This window comes from Wyeomyia smithii, chromosome 1, assembly GCF_029784165.1.
Source record: "Wyeomyia smithii strain HCP4-BCI-WySm-NY-G18 chromosome 1, ASM2978416v1, whole genome shotgun sequence".
NCBI lineage: Eukaryota > Metazoa > Arthropoda > Insecta > Diptera > Culicidae > Wyeomyia > Wyeomyia smithii.
The window spans coordinates 147,386,391-147,399,442 of record NC_073694.1 but is presented as its reverse complement, the minus strand read 5'-3'; the positions used below and the strand labels follow the sequence as shown (position 1 = coordinate 147,399,442).

The following is a 13,052-nucleotide window of genomic DNA, read 5'->3' as shown; positions in this document are numbered from 1 at the left end:
CATTAAAACAATTAGTAGAGGGAATTGCAACTCCAGTATTTGCTGCAATTTGATCTAACAGTGCATTACTGAACGCTGAGATGTTAAAACGTTATAAATAATAATATATATTAAAAGAATGGACCTCTCTTATTTAATCGTTGTCATTTCATACATATTCGAATCAAACCTTTGTTCGTAGCTGCACTACCAAGACAATCATTTAATTTAGCGAATTGGGTGAATTTCCCTATCTAAGCAAAAAGCAAAGTCAACGCAAACTAGCAAACTAACGAAATTGTAGCGCCTTACGGTCTTCAGAAGAGTTTTTCCCAGAAAAATTTCCTACAAATATCATGTATCGATATGTTTTTAGGACCCAACTGGGAATTTATAAAGAATAAGTTTTGAAAAAGTGAATGTTCCCATATGAAATCGTATGGAAACTTTAAAAATCGGGCGCAAATCGAGCGTTTCATCGATCGATCTGAAAAGTTACACAGTTGTTATAGGATCCATAAGGAACACGAAAAGTGCATGGGAGCGAAAAAATAACACCATCGCTTTTTTCCCATATAACCGTGTCCCAGTCTAATGAGCATATAATATAATTTTTACTAAACCGATCCTGAACACAAATTTTTCAATCGATAAGCGCGGTATGCAGTTCAAAAAGGAATTCATTTTCCTATCTCAATCCCATGTAAAATTCAGGCACTGAATCAGACAATGAAATTTCTTCTGGTAGCTAGTACGCAGCTAAAAAGAAATCATAAACCGAAAGGGAAAAGAAAGTTCACTTGCTGTGAACACTGCTGTGAAGCAAAATGTCACTTGTTCTTGTACGGAATAATAAACACTGACATTATTCAGGTACGGAAAGTGTCAGGCAGTTGGTTGGTCGTCTCTACCCAGCGATGCCAGATTGGAAGACATTAGCCTTCATTCGAAATATTTTTCACGTTATAGTTACCGGAGAAGTTACGTGAATATTTTCCATTATCGTTTTCTAGTAGATTCTACGTGATTGTCATTTGAGTTCATCATAGCCTGGTGAGATGAATTAACCTTTGAAACTTATTCAGTAGATGCATGCATTTCATGTGACTTTCACGTAGAATTCACCTACTGGTCAACGGCGAAAATGCATATGCATGATTTCTTACGCAACATATTTTGATAATTTCTAAAACCCGTTTCCTAGCTCATAAGAATTAGAAAAATAAATGAAAATTGTACATTTCGTAAGACGTGATCAGATATCATACAGGTATGCAAATTCGTCAATAAAAAAATAAAACATTCGTCAATAAAAAAATAAAACTACATTAAAACTGATAAATATTACGACATTCCCGGGGATTGTTATTGTCCGCTACAGCTGTTTTTCAGGTAACTCTTCCACCTTTGAACTGAAGCTGTGTGAAACCTGTGAGGTCAAGTCTCGAGTTTATTAGGATTTTTCGAAAATTCACTTATTTGCAAGCCATTCAAAAATTCTGTTTTATGTTCAGAATCAGACAACAGCTTCGCCATTTTGATTTCTGGTTATTTTCGCACAGAGAATTCACGCGATACATCCTGTTTAACGTTGTCAAAATCACGTAGATGGTACGTGATTAACCATGGTATGCATGGGATTTTCACGTAGATGCTATGTTTGTCACATAAATCATGCAAAATGACAGAAAATGAACAAGTGTAGGGACTTTCACGTAACAATAACGTGAAAAATATTTTGAGTGTATGATGAAGACATCCATTTTGTAACGACAGCGTGAAGACATTGGAGAAAACATGTGAAGACATTGAAAAATATGTGAACGACCCGAATTTTGTATCAGTGCATTAGTGGTTTTTTTGATCGACAGTTTTCGATTTGCCGGAGTTTTTTAAGCCTTCGAGCTTCGGGTAGGAAGACATTTTTTCGCGGACCATGGAAACTTTAAAAAAAAAATACCTGGCATCCCTGCTCTCACAAGATCGCGGTAAACAAGTGCGTTCAAGTGTTCTAGAAAGAAAGCAAAAATCATACGCTCACTGACGTCAGATATCGTTACTGTGAAGCATTCTCAGCTGTCAAAATTCCGTTTGGTAAAAAGGGCAAAATTTCGTGAACCTCTTTTCTTTTCAACTGCGTACCACGCTATAGATGAAAATTATCTAAAGATCAATTGGAAAAGCAGCGGCAATCCAATCACGAGCTCACATTCTACTCTGAACCGGAAAGAGCTCTAATAAAGGCAACAATATAGCATGTATCGTATCGTGGTGCGCGGCTTGAAGGAAGAAAATGTTTCCGTTCTCGTGTCGGATATAAGAGTCAAACAATAACCGTCTTCTTCAAGACGTTACATCCTTATTAATGAAGTGTTGTGAATTGTCTAAAACGGACTCAGCACCGTGAACAGAAGGTGCCGAACTTTTCTGTTTGAAATTGGATTTGTTTCGTATATAACGCTTGTTATGCACAGTATCAACAAATCGTAATAAGCATCACACTGCTGTGCATTTGCAGCAGCATCAAACCACAGTTACAGTTAAGTAATAACCATTCATTATGCTCTTCCAAATACATTTAGTAGCCTTGAAAAAGGCCGATTGCTGTGATTGCAATTTTCATTCAATTATCGCATAAATGCTTCATGGTCCGATAGCGTGCGTTATCCGCTCTGACATAACAAATTTTTCGAACGTTGTGGATAGGCTGACTAGACGTACCGTTTTGAACGGGACAGTACCGTTTTTTCGACTATTTTGAACCGTCCCGTCTTTTTGCCATTTTGTACCGTTTTCGGAGGCTCCTTGAAAAATTCTTAAATAGGGTTTTGCATTGAAATTTTCCTATATGGAAAATAAGTTTCCAAGCAGCCAGGATTTTTCTATTATTACTGAGTACGTTTTGTGCCTTCCTGATAGTACCGCACCACTGAAAAGGACACCTATAGTGAACTGACAAAAAAGTCGCGATTGATAGTTGAGACCAGGCTTGTAAACGGTCTGCATTTTCATTTGATTATATTTTCATTATAATAAAATATTATTACAAGATCAATGATATAAATAATTTCCAGAATACACGCACTCAACGTGCGTAATTCTCATTACCAGAAAAAATGTCAAAATACGTTTGAGGAAAATAACGTCGTGATGGCGATACTCATTTGACATGTTTGTTTAAGAATGTATTCAGACAGCGAGCCTTGGTAGCGTCAGAGGAAGAAGAAGACGATTATCGCAGTGAAAAGTGGTTTTACCGTGACCATTTCGAAGCCTGGTTGAGACCATGGTAATTGTTAGTCAAATTTCCGATCATCCTTGTAACAAATTTCAGAAACTTATTGCAAAAATCAAAACTCTTTTACACTCTTCTACGCTAAATTTCATCAAACGCTAAGTATTGTACAGCATCGGGTAGGTTCATCAAAGCAATGAATAATCGTTTGCATGCTTCGGTTGGTAAAATTTTTCAAAAATCAATTATATCTTGTGTCCCGTTTTTTGAACCCATTTGTCCCGTTTTTATCCCGAGAAAATCTGGTCAGCCTAGTTGTGGAAAAAAAGGTGTGACTTAATTATTTCCAGATATACCATTCTACAACGTACGAAAATTTTTATTTCGTATGTCGTAATACTAATGTACAAAAAATACATCTCATTCATTCTGGCTCAGAGCGATCGTTTGATAAGCCCCGCCTTTATTTTCAGTTCCTTCAGTTTTTCCTCAGTTTCGTAACACGGATGTACAAAAATGATTTCTTGTGGACATTCTGTCGAGCCGGACCGATAGAACTCTCATAAGGGCAACAAAATAACATGTATTGTGTCGTGTTGCGCGGCTTGGAAGAAGAAAACGTTATCTGCTGCCATCCAGCACGAGAACAAGTATAAATTACAACTGGCCCTTCTCAGGGCCACCAACACGTTCTTGAGGCATCGTTAAATTTTTCTTGGCTTGCAAATGCTGGATGCATGATGAAAAATCTTAACTACTCCAATCGCATAATTGTAGAGCACCAAGAGGTGCTATTATATTTCACAACAGTAGCAACACCAATGACACACAAACACAAATGAAATGATGATAAAAGATCAAACTTGTCATTGTTCGTTTATCATCATTTCGGATAACCATTCGCCGCTGATTCTAGTTCTCCCGTTTTCTGTAGTAGAATAGCCTGCCATTTCCAATAATTCTGCAGCTACCTAAAACACCATAACAGCCACCAGAGGTGCTTAAGTATCAACGTGTCCAGCGCGATCAGCCAGAAATTGAAACCCGGCTTTTCTTTCTCCGTCACGATCAGCATCCAACGTTCGTGTGGTGTCGATACAGTCATGGAATGAATTATACATAAAACACAAAGCACGTGTCAAAATTCTTTGCACAGTAACACGCAACACCGTGATGTTATACTGTTGCTTGTCCGCTATCTGCCTTCATCCGCCACGTACAAAATAACTGCATATGTACAATACGCAACCGATAAAAAGAAGAATTCGATTGTCTTCAAAAACGCAAATCTGTACGTGTTAGGTATAATACTGCGTGTGCGAGAGCTCTATCGTCGCGGCTCCGTCGGCTGCCAACATGAAATGAAATTAATATGTTGTGCATTCGCATTACGAACCAGAGACAGGAAGAAACATGAAATAAAGGCGGAGCCTTACAACTTGTAAGACTCCGCCTTTATTACAAGTTATCTCCAGTTTGTCTCTGGTTCGTAAGTTACAACATAGCTCTAAAAATATCAGGAACAAATAGTAGGAGGGTGGTAATCAAGACACGACCGCATGACGTTGACTACCGAATTCTTATATTAAGCATAGTTTACAGTTCAAAGCGAAGTGAAAAATTTGACATGTGAAAAAACGGAAATTTTCGCTTGGGAAATCTGTCGTGAAAACCCGTTTGTGGAACACGCAGGTATTTCACCAGCCTACAGTTTACAGTTTAAGTGAAGCAAAATTCAGGTGTTCACACTCCGAGTGAAGTGAAAACTGGCTGCAACTGACAGAATATAAACGCACGCAAATTTTCGATTGCTGCTGCTTTTTCACTAGCGTTTGCATGCGTGAAAAAAGTAAACCCAAGTGAAAAAAATGAGATCCACAACCTTCGATTTCGCTGGATCGAATTTGTTGACAGTTCCAAGCGAAGTGAAATTTTTACCGGTTGCATTTTTCACGAGCGTGAAAAAATGAACATTTTGTATGAGATTTTCACTTCGCTTGGATCTCTAAATAGGGCTTTATATTAAAACAAGTAATAGTAGAGAGAGTTGCAACGCTTCTTTTACAAAACTTCGAGGCACCAAAAGGTGCCAGTTGCCGATTATTCTTGTTTACTGGTTAGTCCGTCCAGAATTCCAGCCATTTTAGTATTTTGCAGTAACCATGTACTACTAACAGCCACCAGCATTACGGGTGAAACTGGCACGAGATGACCGGTACTATTCTGTCTTTCCTCCTTTCAGCTGCTAACACCTAGCGTTCGTATGTAACCAGTACGGTTTAGTAATGAAACTGATGGGGTGAAATGTTCGAACGGTACCTTTTATACCAAGGCTTCGTCAGTTAGTTGGAAAGATGGAGAGGCTAAGTAGAAAAGAGAATGACAAGGAACGTAAATGAGCATCGGAAACAGAAAGTGACAACAACAATAACAACAAAGTCAGATCGATTGTATCCGTTAGTGTAGGGAGCTGCGTAGCCGCAAGGTAACAGAGTCCGCTTTGTCAAGCGGATGGTCGTGGGTTCGATTCTTAGTAGAACCAGGCCATCCGATGCCAAAAAGGACTTTTAAGCATGGGTTTATTCTCAGGCTCCCCACCACTTACCCTTCCTTTAGGCTGCAATCTACAATACCTTTGCGTGACTTCCTCTTAACAAAAAATAGGTCCTTCTTATCAATAAAACTGGCCAGAAGGACGCACGACGAAACTTCTCCAGGGAATTATAATTGGTGATATTTGGCAAGAGGAACGAGTATTGGTATAGTAGAACAATAAGCGTGTAAGGAAGAGTATCACATTACACACAAGCACTGATGACCAATAATAATAAGCATGCCAATGCTCAATAGCGGTATTGCTATTAACAGAAGTGCGGGATACAGCAGACACCCGGGCATATCTTACAATAGATCTACGATTCTGGTCGCAGTGAGGAAGTCCATACAAGAAAAAAAAATCCGTTAGTGTCGACTGTGCTTGGGAAGAGAGGTAGTGATTGGCTGCGAGGTATAATTTAGACAATCGATATTAATAACCAATTTTTCAATAGTGTATCTCAAACAATAGTTTGTTTTTGTTACATAAATTCAAACGTAAAAGAATTTCTGATCGATTGATGCCAAAACCTCAAAAACCTGATTATAAATGACTAAAAAAAAAAATAAATAAATTTAAATTCAGGCGCCTAGTCAACGTCAAAAGCGACCTTGAGTAAACAACAACAACAACAAAAAATCATTTACAAAGTCAGATCGGTTGTATCCGTTAGTGTCGACTGTGCTTGTGAAGAGAGGTGATGATTGGTTGCTCGGTATGAATTAGACAATCGATGTTATTTATCAATTTTTCAATAGTGTATCTCAAAGCAAAGCCTTGGTGCTACATTCCGATTCGGAACTGGACCTTCTCTTATTTACACACAGGCTTCGCAGCCGACTATTTAGTGTACAGGACAATTGCGGGGCTAGCGCTACGATCCTACTGGCACTAACAGTCTCTCCCGAGACGAGACTCGAACCTACGACGATTGGCTTGTTAGGTCAGTGTCGTACTTCGAGACCATCTTGTATCTCAAACAATTGCTTATTATTGTTACATACATTTACCCGTAAATAAAATTCTGATCGGTTGATGCCAAAACCTCGAAATTCTAAAAAGATATGACTGATATATAAGCGCTCAAAACCTGACCATTTTTCCCTGGTTTCCCTGGTTGAATTACTAGATTTTTAAATTCAGGCGCCTAACTTCGATATACACACCTTACTGCATAATGTTTTCTCTGTAAAGTAAAATACCAAACTACTTGAAAAAAATTTCGTTTACCGTTGTTTTGTAACAAAATTACTGAGAAATCGGTAACCAAATGTGTTTACCGGAATACCGTAAATTTGTTTGCCGAAAAAATCCGTAAAATAGCAAATTTCCGAGTTTAGTAAACTAAAATACCGAATCTCGGAAGCTTGACATAATTAAACCGAGATATCGTTGAACCAAAAAAGCTCTTACCGAGATTCCGAAAAATAGAAATGTCAAAAAACGAAAGCTTCACTATCAGTTTTGTTTTTGTTTCGGTTTAGATGTAAAAGGAACAGGTATTGCGGTTAATTATCATTTCGAAGAAATCTGTAATATTCAGATTAACCTAAAATGTTGAGTATGTATACAATATTATGTCTCAGATCTTGTTTGTGTTTATTGCAAGTATAATACTAAAGGAAAACAATTAATTCTTTCCTTACTCAATTTGGGTGTTGTTTTATTTCCAGGAAGCAACACAGCTCTCCTGTTTCTACCAATGCTGTAATAAGTTGAATCATTTGACAAAATAATCAATAAAATTATACGGATAATCAATCGTTTCCTGTATTTATCTGAGAAATCACAATATGCGTACATCAGTAAATTTTACCGAAATTTTCGTAATAATTCGTCAGTTGAAATTTCCGAGTCCCGGTAAAATATTACCGAGAATCTCGTTAAAGTTTGACAAGTTGTCAATTGTTGGTTTTACAGAATCTCGGTATTTTGACCTATTACCAAGATTTTTACCGAGATCTCAGCTGTTGAAATCTCGGTTATTCATTTTACCGTACTCGATGATATTATCTAAGTGTGTAGACGTTAGTCAACGTTAAAAGATGTCTTGCCCCTAGGTCAAAGATAATTGTTTGTCACTCTTCAATTTTATATTGTAGCAAACACGGACAAATAACAGTCATGATGTCAAATAAATTTGACCATTATGTCAAAAGGTCAAATATTTGACCATTGGTCAAAGAATGTAAAGGCTGTAATACACTCTTTGACTAAGCGTCAAATATTTACCACTTTTTGACAGATAAAAATTTGTTCAAAGATAATTGTTTGTCGCTCTCCAATTTTAACATGGGGCAAACACGGACAAACAACAACCATGATGTCAAATAAATTTGACCATTATGTCAGAAGGTCAAATATTTGACCATTAGACAAAGAGTGTAATACAGGCTTTACAGCCTTTAAAGCCTGGCTTAACCGCTTAACAGGCTTAAAACTTAAAAGTAGTTCACAGCCCTATAGTAGATTAGCTTTACACTAATTGTTCCAAATTCTGCTTAATATAGAGTGAAATAGAATGAGCGTGTAAGTAAATGTCAAAATCAGATTTATAGTTATCGGCTCTGAAGTCGCTGCAGCATTATTTTTAATTCGGATAGTGTAGATTTATCGTTATAAATTTGGGAAACAAGCTGGTAAAATAATTCTAACGTTGTGTATTAAAATGGCAGCAAACCGCGAGCGTCGTGTGAATGCTGGCAATCGCATTGCCAAGTTACTCGACGAGGAGGAAGAAGATGAGTTTTACAAAACTTCCTATGGCGGCTTCCAGGAGACATCTGATGACAAGGAATATATGTAGGAAATTTCTAAGCTTATAATATAAATACATAGTACCTATGCATGTAATTGTTTGCATTGCAGTCAGAAAAATGAAGATGAAGACGATATTGTTGATTCGGACTTCAGTATCGATGAAAATGATGAACCTGTATCTGATCAAGAGGAAGAAGTCGCGAAGCGTAAGAAAAAAGTTACCAGCAGAGCTTACAAGGAGCCAGTGAAGAAAACTTCGCCCGTTAAGACGACTAAGGAAAACAAGGTAAAAGCCGAACGCCAAAAATCTCCGAAAAGAAGAGACAGAAGTACATTTACAGTGCACGATTCTGGGAGAAAATCATTTAGAAAATCAACAGCAGCCAAATCGGCGGCTACTTTGAGTCGCATGAAACAGCGAGTTGAGGCAGAAAAGCGTAAACCTAAAGTAGTTAAGGTTGAAGAATATATCCCTACCCAGGAGGAGTTGCTAGAGGAAGCAAAAATAACCGAAAAAGAAAATCTCAAATCGCTAGGTTAGTGAAAGCAGCTTTTTTGTAGAAAACCAACTCAAGCTTGGAACTTTATTTCAGAAAAGTTCAGACGAATGGAGTTAGAGAAAAAGAAGACTCGGCCCACAAAAAGGGTCTTTACTGGTCCAATACTTAGATATCGTTCTCTCACAATGCCGCTTGTGGAGGAAGTTTTGCAGACTAACAAAAATATAGTACCGGATGCATTGCTTAAGAACGAATCAGATGAAATTGATGAAACGACTGAGAAAAGGTAAATCAAAATTGAACACTATTTAGGTATTTTATGTAGGCTCGTTTGTAATTAATTGAAATACTTTTAGTAAAGAGAAGCTAACTAAGAAGCGTAGAAAATCTGTCATGCCCAAAGTTGAAGTGAAGGGCAAATGTGAGCGTACTTTTATCACATTCGAAAACGACATCGATGATGCTCTGTTCAGCAGCTATTTCCCAAAAGTACCGAAACGAGACCGGCGTAGTCAGGTTTGTGCCATAACTAGGCTACCAGCTCGATACTTCGATCCAATCACAAAACTCCCATATCGTAATTTGCAAGCGTTTAAAATATTGCGCGAAGCTTACTATCAGCAGCTAGAGGACAGAGGAAATACAGACAACCCGGAAGTGAGTGAATGGCTCGAGTGGCGTAAGAAAATTAAGGATTATCGGTTGAAAAGCCTAAACAAGAACAGTTCGCTGTTGGGAATGATTTCAGTTACTACTGCACAAGGGCAGTGAATGGTAAGCACGAAAGATTATTGTATATATGAACATGATTAATTAAATAGATTTAGCATTGAGATTGCGATATTGGCGAATAACGGAGATTGACAATAGAAAAGAAGGAAAGCTGGTAATCACAAACATTTATATTTCTTGTTGGGTTGGTTTGAACAGTGGAAGCGTGAATTGGTTGCCTGATTTGAATGTAAAACACATTACGTAAACAATTATTGCGAGATATTCATCGTGCGCAATGCAGTAACATCAACAATTACCGTTATTTTCTATCACATTGAATTCAGACTATCATGACCATATATGCTAAAGGTTATTGTGTATTTATCATTGGTATATATGGTGGTTTGGTATCAATGTTTTTTGCTGCAGTTGCTCGTGCAGGTTTCACACTTCTACGGTTGCAATTTATCTTAAGTCTAATGGGGCCGAACAGTTCTTATTACGGTTGTCCACGGTTGTTTATGATGGTACATTATTACTGTTTGAATTCGTATGGATTGCGAGTATGGAAAAGAGTTCTCCACTGTAATAGAAGATGCAAAAAGATTGCATCAAAGCTAGATAATCCAAAGTACGCAGCCAATTAGCTCTCGCATAATACTGCGTACGTTGTTTTATTTATAGAAACGTCGTACTGCTTTATCGATAATCGGTAAAGGGTTCAGCTCAGAGTTAACTGATTCATTTTTTTTTAAATTTTTAAATATTCGTTTTATATTGAATTTTGCAACACTGCAACATGCAATTTTAATATTTCTAATGAATTGAATTAACTTTAATAATTATTGGTGGTGGTCTGGTGGATAATAAATGTTTAATCGTGCTTACTCACGGGGTGCTTTCAACACTTTGCATCAAAGAGTTAAATATCGAACATTGAATTAATTTTTCAGGTAACATTTCAACATAAGCGCATAAGCATGGGGGTTTAGTTTATTCAGAATGGGCTTATTAGTTACACTGATACCAATGAGCGCCAGCATTTTTACTACAACTTAAGTACTCTTCAAAAGTATCAATTCAACTGATTCGTTTTACTTGCTATAGATTTATAAACCTAGTAAAATAAAATCTCGGTTAAGAGAATACAATGCGTGAACATTATTAGACTACTAACGCTACTTATTTGCTACCATTCACTTTGTTTTGGCTTCAAACATTTAGTATCGTGATTATTAGTTGTGGGTTTGCATAAATTTTCGATGATTTATTCTGTTGGCATCTGCTCATATGTACTAACATCATATGATGAAACATTTGGCTCGTTAACATTCCTGTTTGTGTGTTTGGTGAAACTACTTTAAATCGTTTTATCAACATCTTCGGCCGTCCGCTCAAATCATTTGTTTTCGCGTAGGGCAAAATACAATTCAAACTGTCGCTTGCTTATCTCTGCATATCTGTTGCCCTGTTCAATTCAAAATGGATTAAACAATGCCTACAACAACGTCTACTACATACAAGTAACAGTTAACTATATATTTCATTTCTCTAAATACATTCAATATAAACGTAGTGTTACTAAGTGAGTATTCGTAATTATTGTTGTAATTTCATTCAACGAATCATTTGGATATAAAACCTAGTATTAAAATGTTCGTGTGGGATTCATTACTTAAACTATCATCGTTAACCAGTAATTTTCTGAATTTGCATTCGTTTAGTTTGGCATTCATTTACGTCTCTTTCTAATAAATACTGTTGTTACATGCAACGCCTTGCTTTGTGCGCTATTCATATCATAAGATTAACAGTTATGCATTTAAAACTATTCCTAAAATTAATTGTTTGTATTGTTAAAACATGTCTCCTTGATGTTAACTGAAAGATTTAACATTATTATCACACATTAAAAGCATCAATAATCTACGCCTTGTTTTGTACTGCCGTCCTGTGCCCATTAATTAAGTGTTAGTAGTGAGAACTAGCAGTGGCTTTCTGACAATGCAATCATGATCAGTTTGTTACTACTTTGTGAAAAATTCTAAATGGTGACTGTTGATTGAATGAAAATTGATGTCAGTATTACAAAAAAAAAACTTTCATCTCGCTCTATTTGAAATGTTCGCGTTCGTTTGAACAAATCAGTAAAATCAATTTGCACAGAAAAGCAGTATGGCACCAGTTAAGTTTTTAGTTACATTTCATTTCTACTCACTCGACGATTGTTACAAGTAAGTTTACAGTTAATGGTTAAAACTTGCGTTTAAAATCGTTCTTAAAACACAGACAAGTGCGATTATGCATCTAAAATAGCTTAAATCAATGTATCTTCGTCCTGGGTTTCAAAAAGCATCAGCAACGAGTGCTGTGAGGACGAACGGCCTCCTAGGGCGGCCCCGGTAAGGGAACCGTCCGGTGAGAGTAACCCTGTTTGCAGACTGTAATTGTCACGGTATCCGGAGGTGGACGACGTTTGAGAAACGGAGTCCCACGAGAGATCTCCGATAGCTGTAATATTTTTGTTGATTAGTTCATGCGGTTCACCTGGTACGGGATGGGGCAGACTTCCGCCAACAACCGCAGTCACCGTTGGTGGCGGATGCGACTCGATACTATGATTATTGGAACGAGTTGTACCACGACGACAGCGGAAAGTCTTTCTGCTTTGGGCCCTTGAGCGCTGTAGGCGGTGTTTCTGATTCTCCCCTGAGCTGTCATCTGCCAAGCTATCCGGGGAGAGAGGAGTGGTGGCTGTCTCACCCGATGACGTTTTGAATTCTACTGATGAGACAAAACGCAGTTTCGGAGGTTGCACCTTGCTTGATGTTTGCATCGAGATGGAGTGTGTTAGGTGAGGATAACTTCCACTTTCTGTTAAAATGCTAGACAAAGGACCCTGTCGTATGATTGACCCCTCTGGAACAATCCCGGGTGTTAGTGTTATGCCATCACCGCTCTGACTGTCGGCCATCATAATTTCTTTGTTCGTTGTGGTTGTAGAGCTGGATAAAGACTCGCCTCTAGGAGCGTGAAGCGTTTGCTGAGAAAGAGTATCACTAGGTGTACAAACTCCGGTTCCGCTTCTCGAATCTTGTTGGTAGGATGAAAAACTTGGAGCTTGAGGACCTCCTGTGAACATGGAAATCAGTGATGGTCGTTGCTGATGTTTCGGGGGTTCCTGTGGTAAAGATACGTTCGGAACTTCTCGTCTCGCTGATTCTGCTGGTGGAGGTTCTCGATCTAGAAATTTATGTATGAAAATTAT

The 13,052-nt window shown here is 37.7% G+C and overlaps 2 protein-coding genes across 3 annotated transcripts in view; one reads left to right on the top strand and one right to left on the bottom strand.

The window, feature by feature from the left end:
- The first annotated feature begins 8,350 nt into the window (after positions 1-8,350).
- Positions 8,351-9,911, top strand: LOC129718771 (vacuolar protein sorting-associated protein 72 homolog). The gene is made up of 4 exons (XM_055669821.1): positions 8,351-8,612; positions 8,679-9,106; positions 9,164-9,356; positions 9,427-9,911. Exons 1-4 carry the CDS (start codon positions 8,479-8,481, stop codon positions 9,839-9,841), a joined length of 1,170 nt encoding a protein of 389 aa, XP_055525796.1. The 5' UTR covers positions 8,351-8,478; the 3' UTR covers positions 9,842-9,911.
- Positions 9,912-9,954: 43 nt separating this feature from the next.
- The window catches only part of LOC129718770 (protein unc-80 homolog), a 64,286-nt gene continuing 61,188 nt past the window's right edge, over positions 9,955-13,052 (bottom strand). For both annotated transcript variants that reach the window (XM_055669819.1, XM_055669820.1), the window contains one exon: positions 9,955-13,027. In XM_055669819.1, the coding sequence (XP_055525794.1) occupies positions 12,102-13,027 (926 nt within the window). In that variant the 3' untranslated portion in view covers positions 9,955-12,101. The remainder of the gene's footprint in view (positions 13,028-13,052) is intronic.

Coding starts and splice junctions, on each gene's coding strand:
- LOC129718771 (XM_055669821.1), top strand. CDS start 8,479: ATGGCAGCAAACCGCGAGCGTCGTGTGAATGCTGGCAATCGCATTGCC. Junction 8,613..8,678: donor TCTGATGACAAGGAATATAT/GTAGGAAATTTC, acceptor TTTGCATTGCAG/TCAGAAAAATGAAGATGAAG. Junction 9,357..9,426: donor GATGAAACGACTGAGAAAAG/GTAAATCAAAAT, acceptor AAATACTTTTAG/TAAAGAGAAGCTAACTAAGA.